The following is a 25755-nucleotide window of genomic DNA, read 5'->3' as shown; positions in this document are numbered from 1 at the left end:
ATTAACTACTATTGACGTCCTGCTTCTAATCTGCAAGCGGCTAATTAAAAAACGATCGCAATCATTGCTAAAAACTATTCACGTAAATATCAACAATTATTTTACAGTACATAATTACATTGCTTATGTAAAGACTAATTAATATATTCACAAATATTGGCAATTACTGGAAATGTAAGGCACTATAAATTTTAATCTGACTCAAACATAACTTTAAGCATAATAATCACAAAAAAAAATAATTGTAACAAAATTTTAATTTAGAAAACAATTACAAGCAATGATTACGATTGATAAAAAATATAAAAAATTATTCCTGCTACTGCTATAAATGTCGACAGGAGGCATAATAGTATTTCTTTATTACCGACTGTACGCGACTTCAGAGGTTCTCCACAGTCTGTTGAGGTAGGTAGAGATATATATATATATATATCTCTCTCTCTCTCTCTCTCTGCGTGCGTGCGTGCGTGCGTGCGTGCGTGCGTGCGTGCGTGCGTGCGTGCGTGCGTGCGTGCGTGCGTGCGTGCGTGCGTGCGTGCGTGCGTGCGTGCGTGCGTGCGTGCGTGCGTGCGTGCGTGCGTGCGTGCGTGCGTGCGTGCGTGCGTGCGTGCGTGCGTGCGTGCGTGCGTGCGTGCGTGCGTGCGTGCGTGCGTGCGTGCGTGCGTGCGTGCGTGCGTGCGTGCGTGCGTGCGTGCGTGCGTGCGTGCGTGCGTGCGTGCGTGCGTGCGTGCGTGCGTGCGTGCGTGCGTGCGTGCGTGCGTGCGTGCGTGCGTGCGTGCGTGCGTGTCTGTCTCTCTACCGGCGTACTCAATGGTATTTTGTGTATTCCTTGTCGTCGATTGTAGATTCCTTAGATGAGATAAAAACATACGTCTCTGGCGTTGAACTCTGTTCTTACCGGAATTTAACTCGAAGTTAATTGTCAGTCCTAAAAATGCACAGCCAACAAAGCGAGTACCGGCGTAGCGTCAATCGCGTTCGACGAGATGAAGCCAGTTCACGAAAATTCGCGACAACCAATATATTTTCGCACTCGCGTTACTTAAATCGATACTTTCGACCAAAATCTACGCCCGTTGTAACCTTGTCGACGGATAAAATTCACAAAAAAGACTCGCGGAGCCGCCCCATCGTCATTTTTTGAACCGTTGTTCCGTTGCAACTAAAAGTGTCAGCACTGTCAAGTGCAGCCAAAATGACGTGTAATACTCCGCGAGTCCCATTGGACGTCTGGCGTCTGATTGGCATACATTTTTGGATTTAAGAGAATACGCTAATCAGATGCAAGAAGCACATTGATTGGTTGCGTTTCTGAACTTGCACTCGCCGAGAAATTTTGAAATATTTAAGACTTGCTAGGGCAATTAAATGCTTTTTTTTAGACTTTACATCGCAGCCAAATTTTGCGTACACTTCTCATTAAACGTTTAACAACGATGAAAACCACAGAGATAGTTTTTCGTTTTTATAATTTACGATATTACGTAGTATTTCTTTTATCAATTTTAAAATTAACATGACCAATTCAAATAAAGCAATATTTAATTAATTAATTAAATTTAATTTTGCAATTTCTAAGCTATATAACGCACATCTATATTTTTATTAATCCTTTGAGGTTCTTTATATACGGCTGTGAATAACTGGAAACAGCCATGGTCCTGAGAGTTCATGGTCACGTATAAAGAATTGATTTTTTTTCAATATGCATCACAAGCGCAGCTTTATTTGTGCAAAAACAAAGGCTATCCTTAATACCAACGAGACAGTACCATAATGACGTCAGAATCGTCATGGCAACTCCCTTTGGTGCACCCACGCTGTGTATGTTATCGCATCAAACTTAATCCACCAAAGTACAGATTCATCCGATTAGAGAATTAGTTCCTATTAGTATCTTGTATTTGCATCAATCATTTTCAGAACAAACCCTGCTCGTACATACATAAAAATCTAGAAGATATTTAAAGAGTATTTGAAGCATTTAAAAGACAGTATTTAACATTTATTATAAATTAAATATTTTACATGTATAAGTAATATTTGCACAACCACATTTGTCTCTTTATCTTCATGAACTTTACATGCAAAAAAAAAGCAACAGATCAGACAAACTATATAATCTTCTGCGTTTAACATTAATCTTAGTTATTAATTAAAATTAAAGAAGAATTTCACAAAAACATATTATTCTTTTATAAACTGCTTGTTCTATAAACATCAGTTTGTGTATTATAAATTTTGTTTTAACACATCTCGTAAAAAAAATAAAAGTGTTTATTCCCTTTTTTGTTTAAATTAAATTAACGTTTGGAATAAATTTAAAAAATCTATTAATATATATGTCAATTGTGTAAACCAGGGCTTGCAGTTTTGCTGAACATGGTCCACATCTTTTCAAATTCATATATAAACGGTTTTACTATTGCTACCTCATCTGTAACCAGTACATTCTCAAAATTCCCAAAGAATGCTGACTTAGTCCAATTTATACTGCCCGATATCAAAATCTTATTATCAATGATAGCAAATTTATGATGCATCAAGATATCTAACTTTTGTGACACGGGTTGAATACCTGAAAAACAAGGCAAATACTTATATCATTTATTGTCAAAGTTGCTGCATTATTTAATTCCAAGATATAGAATGTTTATTAAATTCCATGCTTAAGAATACTTATTTCAAAATGCTTGTTGCAACAAACCTTCTTTATAAAAATTAATTATTTGACTTCTATCATTTTGTGTCATAGACTCATCCAGTATCATTCTTATAACAACATTTCTATGTTTAGCATTTATAACTGCCTTTGCCAAGTCTGGGAATGTAAAAAAATACATACATATATCCAAACTATCAGTTGCAGAATCCAAATATTGTATGAGCCTCCTGTAAATGTTTCAAATATAGTAATAGTTAAAAAAATTGTATTAGCACATTCTCTATCAATGCATTAAGTTATAAGAAACAAATAAATAACCTTGCTTTGCTTTATTTTATATCACATAAAAAAAAAAATTACCTCACATATCTTACTGCACAATTCAACTTCATACATGGTGTAAGTTTTAAGCCTAAATGTGACCGACATAAATTGGAATCCTTTGAAAAGAACATGACATCATAGAGTTTTGTTTCTGTATTTTTATAGATTTGTTTTGTAGAGCCATTTGTAGAACCATTGGTCATATTAATTGCTTCCTTTCGATACCGAGATATGTACACTTTGTATAACTGCCACACTACTTCTGTCACAAGAATACCAGAAGTTATTACAATGGTAACTGTTTTCATCATTGTTAGAACTTGAATCGAGCTTCTTGAAAATCTTTGAAAATCTCTGAAAAAGCAACGTTAATATTTAAGTTTATTTAGATTGAGGATTTCACATTTTAATACAATACTACAAATTTATACATGATTGAACTTTTGTTTAAGAAATTAATATGAAAAAAAAATTTAGATAATTGTGAAACAGCCAGACTTGTTCTCCAATGTCCAAGAAAGTTTACCTACGTGTAGTTTTTGACCTGTATAAAACAAATATGTAAGCAAATTGTCACGGACATCGGAGAACAAGCCCGTCTCTTTCACAATTACCAAAAATATAATATAAATAAAAAAAAAAAAGAGTATGTATGTATGTATGTAATAGCCGGCTTGTCGTGTAGTATCGCTTTGCTCGGTTTTGCTTCCGTCAACATCGCCATCTGTATAATTACCTCGACTCGTGTCATGCGTTTTGCGCATTCGCCATCCTTTTGAGAGCAACCAACCAGAGAATAGTTGGACGTGTGTTAATATATATATTGCATACAAACATATTCTTGTCAGAGAGCCCAACTCGGAATCGCTTTCACGCATATATATCACGCAATAATAATGTCAAGTCAGACATTATTAAATTATAAAATTACATTACAAATTCTTTTTATTTTACCGTTTCTGCGATAACTGCCGGCGACGTCGCGAAAGAATAGGACAGACAAGTGTATAGCTCTGGCCTTTTCTTTTATCCGACGGCAGCCGAAGCGCTGGCTTCACACGGACGAGCCTCTATTTGTATGCATGAAAGCGATTCCGAGATTGGGCTCTCTGCCTCCAGAAATGATGTAGCCTCAAATAAACGAAGAACGCGTTCTAACGAATGTAATTATTTCTCCTCAAACTGCGCGTATCAGCAATTATATGATGTTCGTCGTGACCCGTTCTAATTTCGTTACAAGTGCGCTAATATATAACGCTACAATCGTTGCCGTCACCGCGATTACACGTCCAAACATCTTGTTGATTATCGCCGACGATCTTAGGACTACTTTGGGATGCTACGGCGACGTCAATGCATACACACCGAATATAGATGCCTTGGCAGAGCGTAGTATTGTTTTTACTGAGGCATTTGCACAGGTCTTTATTCCTAGTAAAATAATTGCGATTTTTTCACTTCCAAGCGTCTCTCCTTTCTCGTTCAGGTGTATGTAAATCTCGTGAATAACCTGCTGTTTTGCAGCAAGCTTTATGCGCTCCAAGTAGAAACTCTTTTCTTACAAGCAGAAGACCGGACACCCTTCGGCTTTATGATTTTTATAGTTATTGGCGCGACGTGGCGGGCAATTATACAACATTACCAGAGCACTTGAAAAACAACGGATATACTACAATGTCTGTAGGAAAGGTGTTTCATCCAGGTAGAAAAACTACATGCCAATGTAAATTACCCAATCATTGATATCTGATAAGCAAATGTTTCCTGCAGGTATAAGTTCGAATAAATCTGACGATAGTCCTTATTCATGGACTGAGAAGCCTTTTCATCCGTATACAGATAGGTATAAAAACGCTCCAGTGTGCAGGATGCACTCGCAATCAGAGGCAGCAACAAATCTCGTAACATATAATATGATTCCCTCGTTATATACGTTACAGACCATAGAATGCACATTTCATACATCGTATTTACAGATATGTCCAGTACGCGTCTCGACTATGCCGAATAAAACATTACCCGATTTCGAAACATTGCGAGAGGCGAGAAGATTCATACGTGAACACAAAAAAGACTCCAAACCCTTCTTTTTGGCCGTTGGTTTTCAGAAACCTCACGTACCATTCAAGTTTCCCGAACGCTATTTAAGTATAGTTTCAGTTTCTAAAATTAAATACGTTTTTCTTACAAAAAATAACGTTAAAAGAAAATAGCAATCTTGATCGTTTTAGTAATTCAATTCTTTTATAATGGTAAAAAAAAAAAAAAAAACAGAAAGCAGGTAAATAATATAAAAATTGCGTTGTGAATATGATGCAGAATATCATCCTATACAAAAGTTTAAAATGCCCAAACCGTACCGGTGGCCAAAAAATGTAAGCAATGTTGCTTATAATCCTTGGACCGATCTCCGATGGCGAAAAGACGTAGCCGGGTTAAAATTAAAATTTCCATGGGAAAAAATCCCAGGTATATTCCACAATTGATATATTTAATTCCATATTCAAACGTAATGTATAGGTTGCTTTATATTATTTATCGTAATTACTATTTTTAGACAAGTTTGCTAAGGAAATTATTCAATCGTATTACGCAGCCGTTTCTTACATAGACAATATGATTGGCAAACTTATGCATCAGCTACAGGTCTCAATGATTCGAGAAAATACTATCATAATCTTAACATCCGATCACGGTACATTAAATCAATGAAATAAAATATGCATATAATTGCCTATGTTGCATTATTATAATTTGATGTTAAACATACAGGTTGGGCACTTGGAGAACACGCTGTTTGGTCTAAATATAGCAACTTTGACGTTGCTGTGCACGTACCTTTGATAATATCAATTCCAAAGATTACAAGTGATATCGATAATTATAACGCTACAGATCATATGACATATAATGCGCAGATTAGAAACAATGGTATATCAGGAAATAAACTAATTTCGAAATATATAATATTAAATGACGAAGAGATCGTTTCGAATACAAGTACAGAATACGTAAAGAAATACAAAGAAGCTTCCTCGAGAGTATATATTCAACGAGGGCTTAATAAATCTATGACGAACAGTGCGTTACATTTAAAAAAGCAGTGTAGATTTACAAACGCTATTGTGGAGCTTGTAGATATATTTCCGACAATCGCAGATCTCGCGAATGTCCCTATACCGATATGTCAAATTAACGATACAAATCACAATCGATCAGGTTCGAAAAAAATGTTTATACAAAAAGAAATGTCTAATTCTTGTAGCGAAGGTATCACACTTTTACCGCTTATAAAAAATACCTTGGAATGTCAGGTAAGGCATAATTTTTTTATTGCATTATTAATTATACAAACATTTTATACAAAACAAAAATTTATTTTTATATAAATTCATATCTCTTATAAATTTGGAAATATTCAGAAAATTCCTTGGAAAAAAGCGGCATTTAGTCAGTATCCAAGACCAAGTATTCAACCCACCTTTCATCCCAACAGTGATAAGCCTCGTTTGAAAGAAATAAATATAATGGGCTATACTTTAAAGACAAATAATTATCGTTACACTGCTTGGGTACCATTCGCACATACGACATACGAACCAAATTGGAACATTATTATTGCGGAAGAATTATACGATCATAGAACTGATAGAACAGAAAATTGGAATATAGCGGCTTTATCGAAGATCTTAAAGACAAAAGAATATCTTAGAGCATTGCTCAAAGCCGGATGGAGAAATGCACTTCCAACTTTTCAAGCTTATAACGTATATTGATACTGTATATAAAAAACGTAATATGAATAAGCAACATCCAATATTTTACCTCTTTTTTTTTTTTTTTTTTAAATTTTTCTATTTACAAGCAATAAATTATTATTAATTTTGTAAAAAAAAAAGTTTGACAAATAGGTACTAATAAAACTATTAATGATACATTACTAATGATATAATTACTAATACAGAAAATAAGCAGTCTAATTGCAAATATAAAAACTTCACTATGTGACGATAACGATAGACTACACAGATTCTATTCTTGGCGTACGCATTATCGCAAATGCATTTAGTCTTGTATTACATGCATTGTATAGTAAAATGTTTGAAGTATACTCGCGCAACTCGTTCGCACACATATCTTAACACATATTAATAAATTGTCTGTTACACAAGAAGTCTAAATATCTTCGTATACGATATTTTTTTTTCTTACATTTTAAGTAACCGAAATTTATATAGATCTATCGATAATACTATTACGCAAAAAAGTTCGTATAAAATATTCATGTACGAAGCTTACTCCTCTTGCATTTTACTTTTATCGATTGGTTGTGGGGTTACTTGTGCGCTACTGATTCCACTCTGGCGCGTTACACCTGTATTACTTGTCGTAGGAATTATCTGCAAATTTAAATTAATATATTCATAAATATCTCATATACACGTACAGAAAATATTTAACAAATTAATACGATAGCAAGTGTATGCAACCTGTATGTCTTGGTCCGTAGTCGTATTTTTGCTTGTATCGTTAATTACTGGAAGATTTTTCGCAAATGTATTTAGAACTACGTCTCCCATTTGCACACCGCTTGGTTGCACAGTTTTATTTACGTTCATATAATTCGGTTTCGTCAAAAGCAATTGATTCAACTGTGAGGCTGATTGCTACAAAAATACAAACAAATAATTAATTAGTATTTTAAGTAAATATACTATTGAATATATATTACATATATAAATATAGATATATATATATATATATATATTTATTACGTGTAAATTGCTACTGGTTGAAACTTGTGGATTTTGTTGAAAATTTGAAACTTGCGATCTTGGCTGGAAATTTTATAACATATTAGGAATTTTTAATTAAAACTTAATTAATCTTAAATATTAATTATATTTATATTATTAAAAAATAGACAAAATAGATTATTACCGCTGTAACTGTGGAAGGATATAATGTAGCTTGCTTTTCCCAATAATTATACATATCCATTATGACTTTATTAGCCATTATTTTCTGCTGCTCTGGTGTCGCATTAGGATACTAAATCATAAAAGATTATAAATAACTTGTAGGCTTCAGCAATTATTTAACACACAAACACGCATGTGTATTTTTAAAAATAATAGTGTTAAATGCTTACATCTTGCCGAATATAGTGTTGAAGATTATCAACGTCTAATTGCAAAGGAGCCATCATGTTAGGTTGCATGGTATTCATCATCATTTGTTGTTGCAGATACATATTATTTTGATAAACCATATTCGCCATTGGATTTATCATCGGTTTTCCTTTCTTTTCCTCTTCATATTCTAACCAGGCTTGCTTACGTTCTTCTTCATCCAATTCTTCTTCAGCCTGTTAAATACAAATTATTTGACATAGAATATACAAATATACTTTTTATATGAACAAATGCTAACCTTGTTCTCCAATAAAGAATCATGTTCGTGATAACTTTCCACGACATCCTTGTACTTGAGAAATATCTCCGCCAGCAGTCTATCTTTCGGTAAATTTAACGTAGGCTTGTCTTTATCGTTATATCCTTCGAATGTGTACAACTCATTGAGATTTTGATTACTATAATGACGTTCAATCTGTTGCTCGTCCACAACGCGACACGAAAGCGAAAGTTTCGTAACTTGGCGATTGTAAATTTTTTCCTCCATTGTTCCCGCGGCAAGTAATCGATATACGTAGCACGGTTTTTTTTGTCCAAACCTGACGATTAAATATTCAAAATAAATAATTATAAAATAAAAGATTAAAGAATGGAAGACGCGAAATAAAAAAAATACCTGAATATCCGAAATATACTTTGTACGTCGTGAGAAGGATTCCAACTGGCGTCGAATATAATCACTCTGTTTGCTGCAGTTAAATTAATTCCTAGTCCTCCAGCGCGTGTGGATATGAGGAACAATCTCGCTCTCGTGTTAGTGGGTCTGTTAAATATTTTACACCATATGTTTCGATTCTCAGGCGAAGTTTGACCGTCAAGTCGAAAATAATCGAGTCCTAAAGACCAACTGCCAGTATGATTATCGAGAGTCTCACAGGGTTCACCGTTCTGAGTTTGGTCGTCTATTCTTTTTAGAAAATCCTCAATTAAAGAGAGAGAATACAAAGATTGTGAGAATACGAGCCTGTCAAATAATAATCAATAATGTAAAAACTAGTCTAACGATGTAAACGTTATTTATCAAAGAATTAGATGCAAGATACATACACTTTATCGCCAATTTGTTCACTTTCTTTTAGAATTCCAAAGAGGATTAACAATTTAGAAGACGCTCGTAAATCATCATAGTCTTCGGGTTGCACAAACTGCAACCACCACTCTGATTCTGTTGCACCTGTAGGTGAGGGGCTTTCTTCCTCATCTTAAAAATTAATTTAATATCTATTAATATCTTATTTTTATTCTACTAATATTATATATCTTTATATTTATTAATTTATCGCGGGCGCGATAGCCGGAGCGGAGAGTAATCGAGCGTGGCTAGATGTGTGCGCATTTAGCGTGCGAAATTGCAGCGATATATTATTGATTTAAGTAGAATCTTACCACCAGGATTATTTCTTGTTTTACGTTTAGAAACGCTTGGCTTATCGTTTTTATCATCGATCTCTTGAACGTCACTGTCACTATTTGAATTGCTACTACTGGTGATAGTTTCTACATCGGAACTATCGTCATTGATAAAATCTTTTAATGAACCCTCCGATTCACTAAGTTCCTTTTTCTCATTCGCTCTTTCTAATTTTTCTGCGTTTAGACGGACGACTACAGGATGTGTCCAAATCCTTTGTAACGCTTGAAAATCCGGAAAGAGAGTTCCCCTTTGACAAAAAAGACGCCTGCAAAACATAAAAAAAAAAAAAAAAAATTAAATTTAGTAGTTGCATTTTACATTACTTAAAAGAAAAGAGAATAAAAGTATTATAAAAACCTCACTTAGCAAGATTTGCCAGGTAATAATGATACATTTTAATTTGTGCATCTGTTAGCCTAACAAAAATAACATATTCTTGTTTCGGCGGTAAAAAAGGTGTAAGCACAGAATAATCAAACCTCTGTACACTCCCTTCTAACATTTTGTGTAAGACATGTGCACGTTTTTTCATTAATTTAACGTCGTAAGCAGTAGAATCATCAAATTGACCATTTGTTATAGGATTTACAAATCTGTTTAAAAATTCTTTCTTCGTACCTAACAGATTTGGTTTCACAAACTGCACCATGCAGTGATCTGCGTAATAACAATAATTATTCTAAATAAAAACCATTAAAAAATATAAGATTACGTACACACGAAAAGATTTTTATAAAATACTTACATTCTGTTAAATTATTCTGTAATGGTGTTCCAGTAAGCACTATGCGTCTCCGCGTTTTTACGTTTCTCATGCTTTTACTTAACGCGGTATCTTCATTCTTTAATAAATGGCCTTCGTCACAGACAATAAGATCAGCGCCCGGATCAACCAAACATTCTATTATTACTTCTTTTATGCCTTTTCGCATATTTTTTTTCGGACCGCTAAGATTACGGAACATTTCATAGCCAATAATCATCACACCGCCAGTTTTTCGCCATCTTTGCAATTGCCATTTCCTTTCAAAATTCTTTTTAAATCTGAAAATGCATTTTTATTGAAATAATATAAAAATTCTGATAAAATCGTGTTTCCTTTTTTGGCCAAAATTAGAAATAATAAAATAATATAATGTAAAACAATTGTTATAAATGTTAAGTAACAAATATACTCACTTTGTCAATTCGTACACTTCAAAATCATCCAAATCTTTTAGCCACGTATTGTACTCATTTCGCCAATTAAGTACCGTGCTTAGCGGACAAACTATCAGTACCGTCTTAATATTAATCTCTTCGTGAGTAAGAAGCGTGTGCGTTAGAGTGATCACCTGTAACGTCTTACCCAAGCCCATGCAATGTGCGATTATACATCCAGATCCAGATGTATTTTTCGCTCTTTCTAGAGACTCGAAACAAGCATCCCACATAAATTTAATGCCTTGTGCTTGATGTGGTTTTAAACATTTGACCAATTCTGGGTGCACAGTAACAAGTTCTTTCTTCGTTTCCGGATCAAAGTCTAAAACGAGCTTCTCTACTTTTTCTTCGCCAGCGAGTCTCACTTCATACATCTCGTTGTACTGCGATAAAAAAAAAGTATTTACATATAATAAATATGTTAGTAATAAATAGAAATTGATAATACGAATGCAGAACATACCACAGCTTGACGTTCAGCGATACGTTTAAGTCTCTCTTCTTCTTCCTTAGCGGCTTGTTTCGTATCTTCCGCTACTTGTTTATCCTTCAAAACTTTTCGTATATTCTTCCGACCTTTACCGAATGAAGACTCTTGTGAATTTTTCAATTCCTCCACATCACTGCTATCACTGTCAGATGCCATTTTCTTGATCCGCTTTCGTTTCGGTTTTGACCTGTAAGTCATATAATATTATAAAATTTATAAACATGTATGCAAGAAAAACCAGAAAACAAATGTAATACATATCAACTTACTTTATTTCGGTGACTGAACTTGTGTCTGACGAGTGACTATTATCGGATTTGCGTTTCTTCCGTTTATCCCTTTTCTTTTTTAAATCAGACTCTAAATCGCTTGAACTTTGATTGGCACTTGAAGATTTACCATCATTATCGGAATCCAAATCTGTTATTTTGTTATCTGAATCTGAATCTATAATTCTTCGCCCGACCTTTTTCTTCTTAGATCTTACCGGTTTTTCTTTATTGTCAGAATCGGTGCTGCAAAGAATTATGTATATAAAATTATATAATTTCTAAAATAAGATAAAATGAGGCAAGTTATTTACTTATTTTCTTTCAATTTATTGGCAATCTTTTCTTGTTTTTTATCGAACTTTTTCTCAGCCTCGGAATCGGTGTCAGAGGACAATTTCATTGTCAATATTTTGTCTTGTCTCCAATCGCTTTTATCTTTCTTGTTCTAAAACATTTCAGCCACATAAAAATAAAGGAATTATATTTCTTACAAATTAATCATATATAACGGAGATATAGCAAATTTATGATATATAATAAATAATAATTAAAAAATGTTTCTATACTAATCAATAATTTCATTATTAACTAATTATCCTTTACTCTCTAAATTAATTCAATTGCTCTCCTGTTGCATCTATTAATATCTGTTATTAAATAATTAGAAGATACTCACATTATCTTGTTCTAAAGTTTTTTCTTCAGATTTTTCTTCAGACTTCTTTTCGGACTTCTTTTTATTTTCTATTTTATCTTGATCGTCACTATTATCATCGCTATTCGCCATTACTTCGTTTTCTAAAATTAAATATTATATAACATTTGTTAATAAATTTAAAGTAAATATTAATAATATTAAATTAATTTTAATGTTAAAACTTAAAAAATATATAGACACATAAAGTCACAAAGTTTATGAGCGTTATTAACTTAATTACAAACATTGAAAATCAAATTTCATTATTATAAAAATTTTTAATTAATAAATTGCAAAAACTTAAATTTAAAATATGTATGCTACATCGGGAAAAAGTTGTGTCTTATACTTTTTAATCCAAGTTTCATGCATAATTATATTTTTAATTGCTTATTAATATCAAATTGCTTACCATCAGATGAGTTTAATAGATTTTCTTTCGCAATTTCATTTGCCTCTGATATTAGAGCTTCATTAGATATAAGCGGGTCGTCTATTTTACTTATTGAATGATTTGATTCATTATCAGAATCAGTATTTATAATTGTCGAGATATTGCCATTCTCTATTTTCTCTAAGTGATCCATCAAAGATTCCACTTTGTCTTTCGGCTTTTCCTTTCGCTTATTAGGGTTTGTTAAAATATTTGAGGACGAATCATCATCCGTCAATGAATCAGAACTTTCCTTTGTACTTTTCTTGTGTTTCTTTTCAAGATTATCCAGGTTGATAAGGCTGTAAAGGATAATGGAAATAAGGTACATTGAATAATAACCAACTAGTACATAAATTAAATTTGTAACTTTCAAAAATTTATTGGATCAAAACATGTCATTTCTGTCACTCCATATGACATTTATTTCGAAATAAGATTACTCTCGTAAACTTGATATATTTTTTAATATATCGAAATATACGTTGCAGAAACTGTAAATATTGTTTATATATAGGTATATGTAATATAAAAAGCTTGTAATAATTATACTTAATAAATATGAAAGACAATAAAAAAAATAATCAAGTATATTTTTCACAATCAAACAGAAATGTATTCGCGAAAACTGAAATATACGCTGTAAAATGTGAACTCATTAATTATTAAAATTAATGTGAATTCATTAATTTTTTTTTTTCTTGAAAAAATTTTAGTTTTTGGGAATACATTTCTATTTTTTATAAAAAATTTACTCAATTACTTTTTTATTGTTCGTATTTTAAAGTAAATAGCAAGCTTTAGATTTTCTTCGTTAAATAATTCAAGACGACAAATGCAGGTTTTACAGAAAATTGTTGATACCTTTCAAGTTGCTTATGTTCCAAATATTTTCTTGACGTATTTAACGCATGTAAATATCGCTTAAGATCGTTTGCATTTAATCGCGTTACGTGAACTTTGCAGAACATTCTTAATTTTTTATCTTTTTTGTAGTAAATATTTTTACTTAGATCAAGTTTCTTCTTCTTTACTTTGGAATCTGTAGAATTTATATCACTGTCAGACTGATGAATACGTTTCATGTTCGGAGAGACATTTGCCATTTCGGACACGGTTATTTCAGAACTGGAAGATTCACTAGAAGATGCCAGGAGTGATAATTTCGCTTTGATATTTTTTGTAGAAGAACCTGATTCAGACTTTTTGTCCGAAGGTTTCTCCAACTCTAACTCCGAAGAAGATGTTGAATCGTCTGAATTTGATTCCAAAAGAGCTTTTTTGGAGGCTCTTTCTATTTCGGCATTCTCATCTAAAGAGCTTATTTTTTTACAGTTCTTTTTTAATTGATCATTATCATTTTTCAGTTCAGTTTCGTCATTGATACTATTAGAATCGTTGACGTTTTTGTTTTGCTTTTTAATTGGATTAGTATTATTTGCAACAAAATTTTCAGTTAGTTTAGCTACGTTTTCTTCGAGCGGTATTATGTCAGACACATCAGAATCAGTTGCCAGCAGAGCTTCTTTTGCTAATATCTCTTCTTCATCAAGAGATTTATGCTTATTAATGTTCGTGTTCTGAGATTTTTTCGTAGACTTATTTTTTATAATTGGAGATTCTATTCTTTTTTGCTTATCTTGATTTGATAAATTTTCCTCTTCTTCTTCTACTTCTTGTTTATTCTCTTGTGTATCCTCTAAAGATGTATCAAACAAATCCATTGACTCATCAATTACAGTTTCTATATTCGATTGATTGCCTTCAATATCTTCTAATGTCTTGCAGTGATTTCTTCCAGGAGATGCTTCAATTTTAGTTTTCATTGAGTTTGAAAATAATTTCTTTTTATTTAATCGTTCTATGCTAGTCTTTTTTTCTTTTGGAACACTTAATACAGGGGAAGAAGTCAAATCATCTTGTATATCCAAATCACTCGTACTTTTCGACTTATCTTGCATTGATGTTCTATCTTCGCTATCGGTGTCACTTCCATCGTTATTTACACTATTTTCTATTCTGGATTTATCTGGTTTGCGTTGGGTTACTGGTATTTCATTTTCTAATTTTTCCATTTCGTTTGCTGAAAATATTTCATCGCTATCGCATTCAGACACGGCCTTATTTTCATATCGCTTGTTACTGGATTTATTCTCATCCGTCATACGCTTTTCACATTTTTCTGAAGATTCTTCATCATCGCTACTTACATTATTTGCAACAGAATTTTTTTTCTTGTTAGAAATAGGTAATTTTTTTTGCTTTTGCTCCAACTTAGTCATCAACTTAGTCATTGCTTCTGTAAATTTTAGTGCAAATTGCTCTTTATCTTTTTTGCTGTACAACTGCTCTATTGTTTCGAAATGCATTTGAAAGTCTGAACATATTTTCTTGCAGTCTTTTGAAATATCTATTAATTCATTAAAAGTGAAATTGGATTGTTCGTCAATATGTTTTTCGCTATAATTGTTTTTAGAGTTTTTCACGATGGGCGACTTAGTATGATCTATTTCTAAGTCTGCCAACTGCCTCTTTGAGTATCTATTGCGACGTACTTTTTGAAGTTTTATCGTTTGAAATTCTTTACTCGAACTATTATCTGAATTATCTAGCGGTGTATCAGAAAGCTGTAATCTCTTCGAGGATTTACGGCTTTTTTGTTGATCGTTATTATTGTGTGACATTACCCGATTTTTCTTTCTATCTTGTTCGTCGCATTTTTCATCTTCTGATTCACTAGTCGAGTTACAAAACGATTCTATTTTATTTTTTGACTTTACGTTACGATTATTCGTTTTTACATTTCGTAATGAGGTATTTTTTGAAGTCTTCTTGGATGTGCTCAACGCCTTATTTGTGCCGCTTTCATCACTTTCGCTATCAGAATTAATGCGCTTTACACTCTTGTCTATTTGTTGCTTGTTTCTTGTAGAAACAAATGAGGTTTCAGCAGAATTATTACCGTCTTCTTTATCACACAACACTACCAGAGATTTTTGCATTTGTTTAAATTTCAATATTTGTTGTCTTTGAGATGGTAATATACGTTTATTAATCTTGAGGCTTCTCTTTCTGAAACAGAAGATCCATTCCATATGTATACATCTTCTTTTTTTCCAAACATATTCAAAGTATCGTGTATACATGCATATCTTCCATATTCTTCTTTAACTTGTTTATTCTCGAACATTTATCTGTCAGCCAGTCCTGTCCTGCTAGAAACGCGATATATTCTATTTTGTTCTTCGCTTTTGCACGGTCTTGTTTATGTAAAACTTTCTTCTTTTATTAAATAATATTATAACAGAACGGACTAACAGTATTAATGACATTAAATTATAAAATAATGTACGCTGCATAATTTAATCAAGCATGCAAATTTATCTCTAAGAAAATTACCCAAAAATAAAAAAAATAAAAAAACAAACAAAAAAAATACATGTAAAAGTTTTACTATGTTGTAGTAACAAAAATAGCAATTAGTTATCTATGTTTTATGCATATACATATTATTAAAAAATATATAAGAAATTCAAGAAACATATGGATGTATACATATATTAAAAAGAAATAAGTATATTATAGTTAAAAAAATTACATAAGCAATATGCATGTTAAATTATACTTACTTAGGAACAATATCCATTACAGCTGTGCATATAGTTCTCAAATTCCAAAGTTATTTAGAATTATACATAAGACAATTCCAATCTTGATTTTCTGTATTAAAAAAAAAAAAACTTATATTCTTTCTTATACACTTCTAGATGTACATAAAATATTTACTTATCATTATTAATAATTCTAATATCTAAATTAAAATTAAATTTTTAATTATTAAAAGTGTAATAGATAGTAAAAAAGGTATTAACATCCAAACCATGATTTACAAAAAATTATAGTTAACAAATTAACAGTTTGTAGTTTTAAATTTATTCATAAGGATTGTTATATCCATAATAATTTAAAGTTGCACAATATATATAATACAAAAATAAATACATATATATATATATATATATATATATATATATATATATATATATATCTTTATATACATATACATATATACATACAGGGTGTTCCAGGGTGTTGGTGTGACAATGCTTGTGGAGTGTGATAGATCTTGATAAACTAAATATAAAAGTTTTGTACCATTTTGCATTTTTTTAAATCATAATCAAGATATTATTATATATAAAAAATAAATTAAAAAAAAATTATATCTTGACTATAATTTAAAAAAACGCAAAATGGTACATGACTTTTATGTTTAGTTTATAAAAATCTATCACTCCACAGGCATTGTTGCACCAATGCTAAAACACCCTGTATATATACATATATATATATATATATGTATATATATATATATATATATATATATGTATATATAAATTGTAAATTATATGGCAGAATTAACATACCATAAAAATGTATTCGGTAGTAAGCAAGTTCGTGTCTTGTTGTTTTATTTTCTGAAAAATAATCCGAAAGAAAACGTGAACGAAATGTACTAATTGTGACGCCAAAAACGCTGTTACTGCCGTTCGTTCAATAACGTTCTATATTACACAATAAGTTCCTGTAAAATTAATGATGTTAATTAATATTTTTAAATATTAAACCGTTATTTACATTAGTAACGATGGTTAGGTTCAGCAGAAAAAAAAGCTTTGCAACTGTCGTAAAAATGATGACTGTGGTTGAAGTAATTTTTTAATTTTGGTAGAATTTAGGAGCATACGCCCCATTAGGTTCACCATTTTCGTAATAGTTGCAAAGCTGCTTTTTCTGCTGAACCTAGCCAATGCTTTACCTTGCACGGCATGATCACGATGCGAATAGCAACGATATAGAGTTAAAAAAAAAGAAAAAAAAAACTCGTGATTATAAATCAATTAACCGTATTACAGTCGATAGTGAATGGTTATTTATTGTTCTTCAATTAGTTGTTCGCAAGTTCAACGATAGTCTTAAACGGTTTTAACGAATATTTACGCACTTTTTTTGGGTCAAGGTTTAAAAGAACGCTACACATTCACAGTCAGGAGCATCCCTGTTAATCTATACACTGTTCAGCGAGAACATAAACGTAAGAGAGTAGGAAGGAAGGACACCGGATGAGTAACACGAAGACAGCACAAACACGAACTGGCTTTGGAACTGTTACATTAAAAACAAGACCGCACTCCACTGCTTCGATTGGCTCTTGGGGACCAACCAAAGCGCGGAATATGAATCTATTCAATCAAAGTCGCGGATCACCGTGGCCGAGGCCGAGTCGCGAGAGCGGCTAGGATACGCGGAGTTCCACGACGGCTGCTTTCGAGAACTGTCACGGAATGGCGCGGAGGTTGCGGAAGATGTCGGCCATGCTGCTGTAACCGAGCGCGACGGCCTCCCATGAAAACTGCGCGTTTCCCGAGGTCGCGGATGCGTCACCTAACCAACGTCGCCTGTGCCGACGAATAATGTTTATAAATACTGGGATTTGACATATGTTACATGTGCCAGCGGCAGCAATACGGTCGGTGTCTCGCGAGGGCCTCCCTGGCGACGTGACGCGCCTTGGAGTCTGTGATGCGGTAGACCGTCGCGAAAGAGTGCCGAGATAAAGGGGAAAAAAAAATGACAACTGGCCAGAGCGGTCACGATCATTCCCTCGCCATCCGACAAGAGATACAACGCTTCGAGAGCGTCCACCCGTCGATATATGCCATTTACGACCTGATCGAGCTCGTGCCCGACGCGCACGTCGCCAAGCAGATTCGGGAGCACGTTGTGGCGATTGAAGGTACACTTAACAATTTTCGTTCGTAGCTACTTTCTATTTGTATCAAAACTCGGACGACTGTCACACGTCATTCTGGCTCCGTTGCTTAATAAGGAGATAATGTTGCGGAATAAATGACGCCGCAAGTGAAAATTATCTAATTTTGATACAAATTGAAACCAATCTTAAGTCTTGTTTCTTATAGGTAGATATTAATTGGAAATGCAGTTTATGTACACCGAAGAGCAGATATGACGTTTTCTGCGGCGACAGCGGCTGGCGTATGTAATCCTATGCGGCGGAGGCAGGGAATGAGAAAACGGGGGTGAAAATCAGTCATCGGCAATCCGGCCGGCGCGGTACATATATGCGGAACATGTGAAACTCGACGCACACGGCTCTAAAATAACGTTCGCTAGCTGCCGTCGGCGCAGCAAACGTCATATCTGCGTTCCAGTGTACAATAATCGCAATACAGCCATTCTGTACGATTTAATTTTACTCATATGATTGCTCTAATTGTGCATTAATGTAAGCCTGTATTCGTTTAGATTCTTTTGTCAACAGTCATGAGTGGACACTGGCAAGAGATGTCCCTGAACTACACCTTGGAATTATTGGTTCCTCTGATTCAGGAAAGTCTGCTCTCGTTCATAGGTATCTCACAGGATCCTTTATGCATGAGGAATCACCAGAAGGTGGTCGATTTAAAAAGGAAATTTTCATAAATGATCAGAGCTATCTTCTTCTGATCAGGGATGAGGGTGGTGTGCCAGAGGCTCAAGTAAGAATTGTTTTACTTCATGTATATTATTTTACCAATTTTAGCTTGCTGCATTGAATAACAACAGATGTCTTACAGTTTTCAGCTTGGATAGATGCTTTATTACTTGTATTCAGCCTAGAAAATGAAGAGAGTTTCTCTATAGTTTGCAGTTTTTATAATAGAATGTGTTCTTTTCGAAATATGTCTGAAGTACCAAAAATACTTGTAGGCGTACAAGGTATGTATATTTTTTTGTTAACATTTATCAAATTAATTTTATATTTATTTGTATTATTAATTTTATAGATTCGATCAATGATAGCAATCCACGTGTCATAAAAGACGTTAGGCCGCGAAAACTGGCTTGTGATTTAAGATGCCCTTATTATGAAACATGTGCTATTTATGGTTTAAATGTTGAAAGAGTATTTCAAGATGGTAAGAATATTTTTTTAAAGAAAAAAAGAAACAAATTAATAGATGTTAATTATTACAAACTAAAATATCCTTCTACTAGTTAGTTTTATCTGTTGTACTAATGACAGATAATTTTCAGTATGTCAGAAAATTATACAGAACGTATCGGCGAAGAATTTTTCGTGTAATGTGTGTCAGCGTACGACGGATAATGACGTTAAATTTGCAGTCCCTACTGTTACTAAAACCATGCAGCTTCATAAAGATGCAGAAACTACCAATTCTTTAAAAGCAAGCATGAATCAATTACATTGTTAAGCAAATCGACAAATTATGTAAGCGTATTAAAGTATAATCTCTCGATAGGTTTCAGAAAAGGACGAGGATTGTCGATCTATTCATAATAGTTCAATGGCAAACGATTCATCATTGCTGAATGATAATTTTCATAATGTACAAAATCAACATGGAGAGTTACGTTCATCGATTTTAACACCCACCACTATCAGGTATAAACCTAATACACATCTTTGATAATCTAATACTTTGTACATTTTCATTTTCATATTGTAATATTTTTTTTTTTTTTTTAGAAAATTTAGAAGAAAATCGAATATATTTACGCCTTCTAAAAAGGAGAAATATATGGGCGAAATGGGTGTCGGTAGAGAAATACCAGTGAAACAAGGTTATTTATTTAAACGAAGCAGCAAATCGCTGAAAGAATGGAAGAAAAAATACGTTACGTTACTAGAAGACGGTCGTTTGACGTATCATTCGAGTTTACATGTAATTATCAGTCATATATTAGCTGTTTGTTACTTTGCATATTTATTTCATATTTATAATAATAATAATAATAAAAAAACATTTTTAGGATTACATGAACGATAGCAATGCTAAAGAAATACTTTTGCAATATGTAACTGTGAAAGTACCTGGCAAAACACCGAAGGGCTCCAAATCATATAATGCCCAAGGTATTGTATTTATATTTAAATATAATTAATATTTTTAATACATTTTTTAACATTTGCTTTTTCTCAGAAGACAGTTTCGAATTTTCTATCATCTCTTTGGAAAACAAAACTTGGCATTTTGTGGCGAACAATGCCGAAGAGAGGGATAGCTGGATCGCGGCGATAGAACAGCAAATATTATCAAGCTTGCAGAACAGCGATGGCGACAAGAAAAATGAAACGGATGCCTTCAAAATGCACTGTATAAAGAACAAAGTTTCAGGAAATGATGCATGCGTGGATTGTGGGGCGCCGAGTAAGTGGACCTATTAATTACCATCAATAATAATTAAAACACCGTGTGAATAATTCGTGTATATTTCACAATTATTAATTCTCCGTTTTAGATCCCGATTGGGCTAGCCTTAATCTCGGTGTTTTGATGTGCATTGAATGTTCCGGTATTCATAGAAACTTAGGTTCACACATATCTAAGGTACGATCCTTGGATTTGGACGACTGGTCGTAAGTATGATGCAAAATATCTATGCGCGTTAAGTGCATTTAACTCTATTTATTTTGTTCTATCGTTGATTTTGATGATACATCTTTAACGACGATTTTAGCGCAGGTCAACTAAGCGTCATGCTGGCTCTCGGTAATGATATAGCCAACTGTATTTGGGAGTTTTGTTTAAACGGAAAACAGAAGCCCGTGGCGGACTCTTCTAGAGAGGAAAAGGAGCAGTGGATCAGATGGAAGTACGAAGATAAACTCTTTTTACCGCCAATGAATCCAAACATCTCCTTAGGAAAATTGATTATCGATTCGGTTTGCCGGTAAAGTATCTCGTTTATCTAATTGCATGTCTATTAAGTATTATCCGTGATTTTATTATTTTAAAATGTACAGGGGAGACATGACAGCGTTTACTTTATGTCTGTCCCGTTGTAATTACGAGGATGTAAATACTTCGGTCAGTACAGAAGATCTACGAACGCCGTTACATCTTGCCTGCGCGACCGGAAACTTGGCGATGGCTCAGCTTTTAATATGGGTAAGTGCTCCTTTTTTACTTACCTAAAATGCATTTCTTTATTTCTTTGCGTTACATCGCTCTTGTTTTATACGTTTTGCAGCATAAAGCGAATCCACAGAACTTAGATCACGAGGGGCGGACGTGCATGTCGTACGTACGAGCTCTGGAGAGAACGCTCGACAACTCGTCTGACTCCATGGAAATGCAGAAACTACTTGAGGTACTAGAGCAAGCTAGCGTTTCCGGGATGGACGATATAGACACATCTCAGTATTGAAGTTCAAAGAAAGATATGCCTTAATCACCCTGCCTGCATTTTCCGTAGTACCGTTGTTGATACTGTGTACTTACTTCAAAGCAACGCTTTTTTTAGCGATTCACGAAAAAGAGAAAAAAAAAAAAAAAACCTTTAAATGACACTTGTCCCAGACACTAATAGATAACCGTATTAAAGAAAATTAGATTGTATTAATGATTAACTATCGTTAATTTCACACCCCATGAAAAGTTTTTATCGCGTATGACAAAGTTATTTTAATATCATTTACAAAATTTATCTTAACTTGAATGAACAATTTTAAATGCAATATACTTTTGTAATTCCTTAAAATTACAAAAGAAAACAAAATTTTATATATATATATATATATATATATATATACTTTGCAATATGGTAATTTATTAATTAACAAAATTTGTGTCAATCGCGAAGAACGACTAATAGCATGCTCGAGTGTATATTGTCAATGACTGAGAGTACAAACACTCATAAATGTAGTTATATTTATATATCTAATACATGTAACTGTATTTGAAAAAATGAGATTGGTTTTATAATCTTTATTTTATTGATTATTAAATGTTTCATCACATCACATATTACGTTTTGTTTAATCAGATTACACCAATTCTAAAGAGTTTTTATTTGTCTTTTTAAAGATTAAAAGCGTTGGAGTTTATAATTTTTTATATTTTGTTGATGACGATATTGCGTGCATACCGTAAACTATTTCCTCTTGAACATCTAAATCATCTAAAAAAAAAAATAAAAAAAATAAAAAAATATATATTTAATATAGAATAGAAAACTATTAATAGAATTCCGTTTTCATGCAGTACAAATTCCTTATTTTAATCGATATTTTTTAGTGACGTTTGTTTTATTTACCAGTAGAATATATATTTGTTGGAAAAATAGGTATTTTGTTGTAATAAGTAGTACTCGTTAGCATTGAAGCCACAGAATGAGATGAAACGGAAGCTCTCCAAATAGAGGGATTTCTGAAATAAAACAGTGTTTTACAATAACGTTTACTACAATTTTGTACTACAAATAAATTTGTTCTTTACTTTTTTTATAATAACGATATTATTACGGCCTTAAAACTTTACGTACATTTTGCTCAACTCGTTAACTAACGCGTTGGGTAGAGGTATCGTCAAAGTATAAATTTGACTACAAAGCTCAGTATAATATTGTACGGGAGATTGTGCAGATATGAATTCCTTGTAAGCGTGAACAAATAAACCTTGCAAGCTCTCAATCGGACATTCTACATTCTCCTCAATAAGTAGCATGCATTCCAAACAGATGTGAATCTGCGCTAGCGTGACCAGTTTATTTCTGTAAATAATGAAATTGTTATTTATATCAATTCCGATGTTTAATTTACAAAATGTCTCCTACACTTGTATTACCTATAATTGTCTGTATTAAATATTCCGGAAGACGTGTCATTTAGTTTTTGGCGAATGTCGTATAAATCGACAAGTCGCACTCCTCTCAAAATATACAAATAGTCACGAATTAGTTTCTCGAATCCCATATCTATGACGAATTCTAGCGGCACGCTTCCTGTTAATAAATGGGATATCGTTTCTTGGCGATGCAGATTGGAAATGCATTTTGCAAATCTTGTTGAGTTTGTGTCGTTAGTCTGGCAAATGATAAAAATATTAACTCGTCAATTATTTATAGTAACTGAAATAAGTCGAATAAAAGAACATATATTTCGTTAATTAGAGAGCACAAATTACCTGTGGCACGAATTTATTTTCGAGAATATCCATCAGCACTGTTTCAATACAGTTTATCATTTGCGGATATGTCGAAACCTCTTTACATGTTAAAATTGTACGTTTAGTCGATATTATATACGTAATACATGTAATATAACATATATGTAAATGTAATAAGCAATACATTTAAAAAGTTTCACTTACTTGTAAGTATTTCCCACAAAAGATCAGTAAAATCTACGTCGTGTCTCAAGGAAACATTTTGCAAACGTTCCCGCAACTTTGCATCAATGTCCGGATTCCCTTCATCGATCAGATTACTTTTCTTAACGTTGTCAGATTTCTGAAACCTTAAATCTCCATTCAGCAAAAGATTTAATTGTTCGGTTATAACATCTTGTTTCTAAAATATTGTTACACGTGATATAATATGAACAATTAGATTAAAACACTTTTAGGATGATGCACAAAGATTAATCTACCTCTGAATATGGCGTTGTAAACTTTATTGGGATTTGTAATCCAATATTTTTCTTGCATTCATCTATTGTTGATAAATACTGAATTAATAAAAATAACTGGTCTCTTAAATCCTTTAATGGGCTGTTTTTCCATCCAGCATTTACTTGAACCACCTGCAAAAATATTTGTACAAATATAAGCACACATACAATAATTAAAACCCGACAAAGACATGAAATCGGACATTTTATTTTTTATTATCGCACGTCATAATATACGTTCACTTTATCGAACTTCTTGTATTTACATACCAAAATATTTTTTGACAGTCTTAAATCTAAACTGCTTGAATGCATTTCAACATTAATACTTCCTTCAAAATCAGTCTTAACAGTTTTATCCCAATCAATTGTTTCATGTTTTACTCCAAACAAGTCAATAGAACTGAATATAGATATTTTCACCTGTATATAGAAAAAAAATAGATGTTAAAATATACCAATATTGAATTTTCATGACTACATACATTCTGTTCTTGAGTATATGGTTGTTTAAGATGATCCTGAATGACTCTTTGGCACTCACTTCGCATTGCACCTAGTTTTCTCATACCAGTATAAACAGCTTCCAGTGTAGTATACCAATTTTGGGAGACAATAGCACCCACAATCCTGCTCTGCTTGGCATCTTTTCCATCACAAAGAGCTAATATAGGCAGACCATCAGTGTCAAGGTGCTGCAGACATTTATTCAATGCGTTACTAGAAAAAGAAAAAAAAGGACGTATCTATCTACCTGTTGCTTTCAAGGAACCGTTATCAGAACTAAATAATTTTGCTGAATCTGTGCTTACCACGCGTCCACTTTACTCAGTGGCAAAAACGACTCTTCTTCTCTCCGCCAATTTTGCCTCGCTATAACGGCGGTGTCATCGAGATCGTAGTTGTCGAAAGAATACTTCAAAGGTGAGCCACTCACATCATGTTCTAAAAAACATTTTAAGCTTGTACTTTCAAAGCTCAAATAATTAAATATATAAGTAGGAAAAAAAATTAATAAATCTAATCTAAATTTCGAGAAAAAAACAGATCTACTTGTCAAAGGTTCGTCGATACTTCTTTCATTTCCTTCCCAGTCCAAAACGTGCCGGGTGCCGGGTACCTAAAAACAGATTCTTGTGTTAACACAAGCAAGTGAGAAGGAGGTTAGATTCACTTATTTACTCACATTTTTGTGCAAGACGACGTAGAAACTGTCTTTGAGGTCTGGAAACAACTCGTCCACGTAGGACAGTCTGACTTTACTGGCCCAAACGTGCGGCTGCAAGAGATCGTTCCATTGCTCCATTTTGCCGCCTCGTAACTCACGGCTCATTTTGAATGGAGCTTGACAAAAAAACACCAATGTGCCAGAGGCTGTTACTGTTGCTCCTGTTCACCCTTAAGTTTGATTCCTCGCGACCGTCATCAACCAATAGGAACACTGTATTAATTCCGATATCTATGCAACGACTCGAGGAATAGAATTTTGTAAAATTAATCATTATATTGAATCAGGGGGTTATAAATTAACATTTAAAATAGGAAAATAAAAAAAAATAATCAACGTGAAAAACAAGCGT

At 33.1% G+C, this 25755-nt stretch overlaps 5 protein-coding genes across 10 annotated transcripts; 2 read left to right on the top strand and 3 right to left on the bottom strand.

Moving 5' to 3' along the window:
- Nucleotides 1-799: 799 nt before the first annotated feature.
- Zuc (Mitochondrial cardiolipin hydrolase zuc) lies at nt 800-4482 on the bottom strand. 5 transcript variants are annotated; one of them, XM_070671231.1, is made up of 4 exons: nt 4358-4482; nt 3029-3346; nt 2711-2895; nt 800-2581 (listed from the first exon to the last, which is right to left on the bottom strand). In XM_070671231.1, the coding sequence occupies exons 2-4, from the start codon at nt 3301-3303 to the stop codon at nt 2349-2351; spliced, it is 693 nt and encodes a 230-aa protein (XP_070527332.1). In that variant the 5' UTR covers nt 3304-3346; nt 4358-4482; the 3' UTR covers nt 800-2348. The 5 variants fall into 5 exon arrangements, with proteins under 5 accessions (XP_070527332.1, XP_070527328.1, XP_070527327.1 ...); XM_070671227.1 differs by lacking the exon at nt 4358-4482 and adding an exon at nt 3729-3897; XM_070671226.1 differs by lacking the exon at nt 4358-4482 and adding an exon at nt 3523-3707.
- Ids (iduronate 2-sulfatase) lies at nt 4086-6768 on the top strand. 2 transcript variants are annotated; one of them, XM_070671223.1, is made up of 8 exons: nt 4090-4413; nt 4517-4694; nt 4763-4893; nt 4969-5140; nt 5312-5461; nt 5550-5687; nt 5765-6306; nt 6415-6768. In XM_070671223.1, exons 1-8 carry the CDS (start codon nt 4195-4197, stop codon nt 6766-6768), a joined length of 1884 nt encoding a protein of 627 aa, XP_070527324.1. In that variant the 5' UTR covers nt 4090-4194. The 2 variants fall into 2 exon arrangements, with proteins under 2 accessions (XP_070527323.1, XP_070527324.1); XM_070671222.1 differs by having other exon boundaries at nt 4086-4413; nt 4763-5140.
- On the bottom strand, nt 6303-17787 carry LOC139111108 (transcriptional regulator ATRX homolog). Its single transcript, XM_070671220.1, has 21 exons — nt 17516-17787; nt 17124-17281; nt 16326-16416; nt 13561-15768; nt 12676-12998; nt 12243-12364; nt 11878-12011; nt 11564-11809; nt 11268-11481; nt 10781-11187; nt 10347-10645; nt 9964-10258; nt 9574-9866; nt 9235-9388; nt 8804-9151; nt 8426-8726; nt 8145-8360; nt 7934-8044; nt 7768-7830; nt 7483-7659; nt 6303-7392 (listed from the first exon to the last, which is right to left on the bottom strand). The coding sequence occupies exons 3-21, from the start codon at nt 16340-16342 to the stop codon at nt 7288-7290; spliced, it is 6033 nt and encodes a 2010-aa protein (XP_070527321.1). The 5' UTR covers nt 16343-16416; nt 17124-17281; nt 17516-17787; the 3' UTR covers nt 6303-7287.
- Nucleotides 17788-18063: 276 nt separating this feature from the next.
- Ceng1a (Centaurin gamma 1A) lies at nt 18064-24308 on the top strand. Its single transcript, XM_070671221.1, has 13 exons — nt 18064-18493; nt 19024-19256; nt 19335-19476; nt 19545-19676; nt 19795-19946; nt 20022-20164; nt 20249-20444; nt 20533-20635; nt 20703-20930; nt 21022-21139; nt 21241-21453; nt 21527-21671; nt 21754-24308. Exons 1-13 carry the CDS (start codon nt 18328-18330, stop codon nt 21928-21930), a joined length of 2148 nt encoding a protein of 715 aa, XP_070527322.1. The 5' UTR covers nt 18064-18327; the 3' UTR covers nt 21931-24308.
- On the bottom strand, nt 22479-25561 carry LOC139111111 (protein zwilch homolog). Its single transcript, XM_070671224.1, has 12 exons — nt 25362-25561; nt 25229-25295; nt 24988-25120; nt 24661-24895; nt 24446-24598; nt 24155-24307; nt 23877-24075; nt 23691-23770; nt 23352-23590; nt 23050-23277; nt 22822-22934; nt 22479-22686 (listed from the first exon to the last, which is right to left on the bottom strand). Exons 1-12 carry the CDS (start codon nt 25506-25508, stop codon nt 22610-22612), a joined length of 1824 nt encoding a protein of 607 aa, XP_070527325.1. The 5' UTR covers nt 25509-25561; the 3' UTR covers nt 22479-22609.
- Nucleotides 25562-25755: the final 194 nt, after the last annotated feature.

The sequence above is a fragment of the Cardiocondyla obscurior genome, linkage group LG22 (assembly GCF_019399895.1).
Source record: "Cardiocondyla obscurior isolate alpha-2009 linkage group LG22, Cobs3.1, whole genome shotgun sequence".
Taxonomy (NCBI): domain Eukaryota; kingdom Metazoa; phylum Arthropoda; class Insecta; order Hymenoptera; family Formicidae; genus Cardiocondyla; species Cardiocondyla obscurior.
This window is presented reverse-complemented; position numbering and strand designations above follow the sequence as displayed.

Coding starts and splice junctions, on each gene's coding strand:
- Zuc (XM_070671226.1), bottom strand. CDS start 3,575: ATGTCCGTGACAATTTGCTTACATATTTGTTTTATACAGGTCAAAAAC. Junction 2,896..3,028: donor TGTGCAGTAAGATATGTGAG/GTAATTTTTTTT, acceptor AAACATTTACAG/GAGGCTCATACAATATTTGG. Junction 2,582..2,710: donor AATTAATTTTTATAAAGAAG/GTTTGTTGCAAC, acceptor CTTGTTTTTCAG/GTATTCAACCCGTGTCACAA.
- Ids (XM_070671222.1), top strand. CDS start 4,195: ATGATGTTCGTCGTGACCCGTTCTAATTTCGTTACAAGTGCGCTAATA. Junction 4,695..4,762: donor AGGAAAGGTGTTTCATCCAG/GTAGAAAAACTA, acceptor TGTTTCCTGCAG/GTATAAGTTCGAATAAATCT. Junction 5,688..5,764: donor AATCTTAACATCCGATCACG/GTACATTAAATC, acceptor TTAAACATACAG/GTTGGGCACTTGGAGAACAC.
- LOC139111108 (XM_070671220.1), bottom strand. Junction 9,389..9,573: donor AACAAGAAATAATCCTGGTG/GTAAGATTCTAC, acceptor TTAATTTTTAAG/ATGAGGAAGAAAGCCCCTCA. Junction 7,393..7,482: donor CTACGGACCAAGACATACAG/GTTGCATACACT, acceptor TTAAATTTGCAG/ATAATTCCTACGACAAGTAA.
- Ceng1a (XM_070671221.1), top strand. CDS start 18,328: ATGACAACTGGCCAGAGCGGTCACGATCATTCCCTCGCCATCCGACAA. Junction 20,445..20,532: donor CGTATCATTCGAGTTTACAT/GTAATTATCAGT, acceptor AAACATTTTTAG/GATTACATGAACGATAGCAA. Junction 21,140..21,240: donor TTGGATTTGGACGACTGGTC/GTAAGTATGATG, acceptor CGACGATTTTAG/CGCAGGTCAACTAAGCGTCA.
- LOC139111111 (XM_070671224.1), bottom strand. CDS start 25,508: ATGAGCCGTGAGTTACGAGGCGGCAAAATGGAGCAATGGAACGATCTC. Junction 23,591..23,690: donor AAAATAAATTCGTGCCACAG/GTAATTTGTGCT, acceptor ATCATTTGCCAG/ACTAACGACACAAACTCAAC. Junction 23,278..23,351: donor TTTAATACAGACAATTATAG/GTAATACAAGTG, acceptor CATTATTTACAG/AAATAAACTGGTCACGCTAG.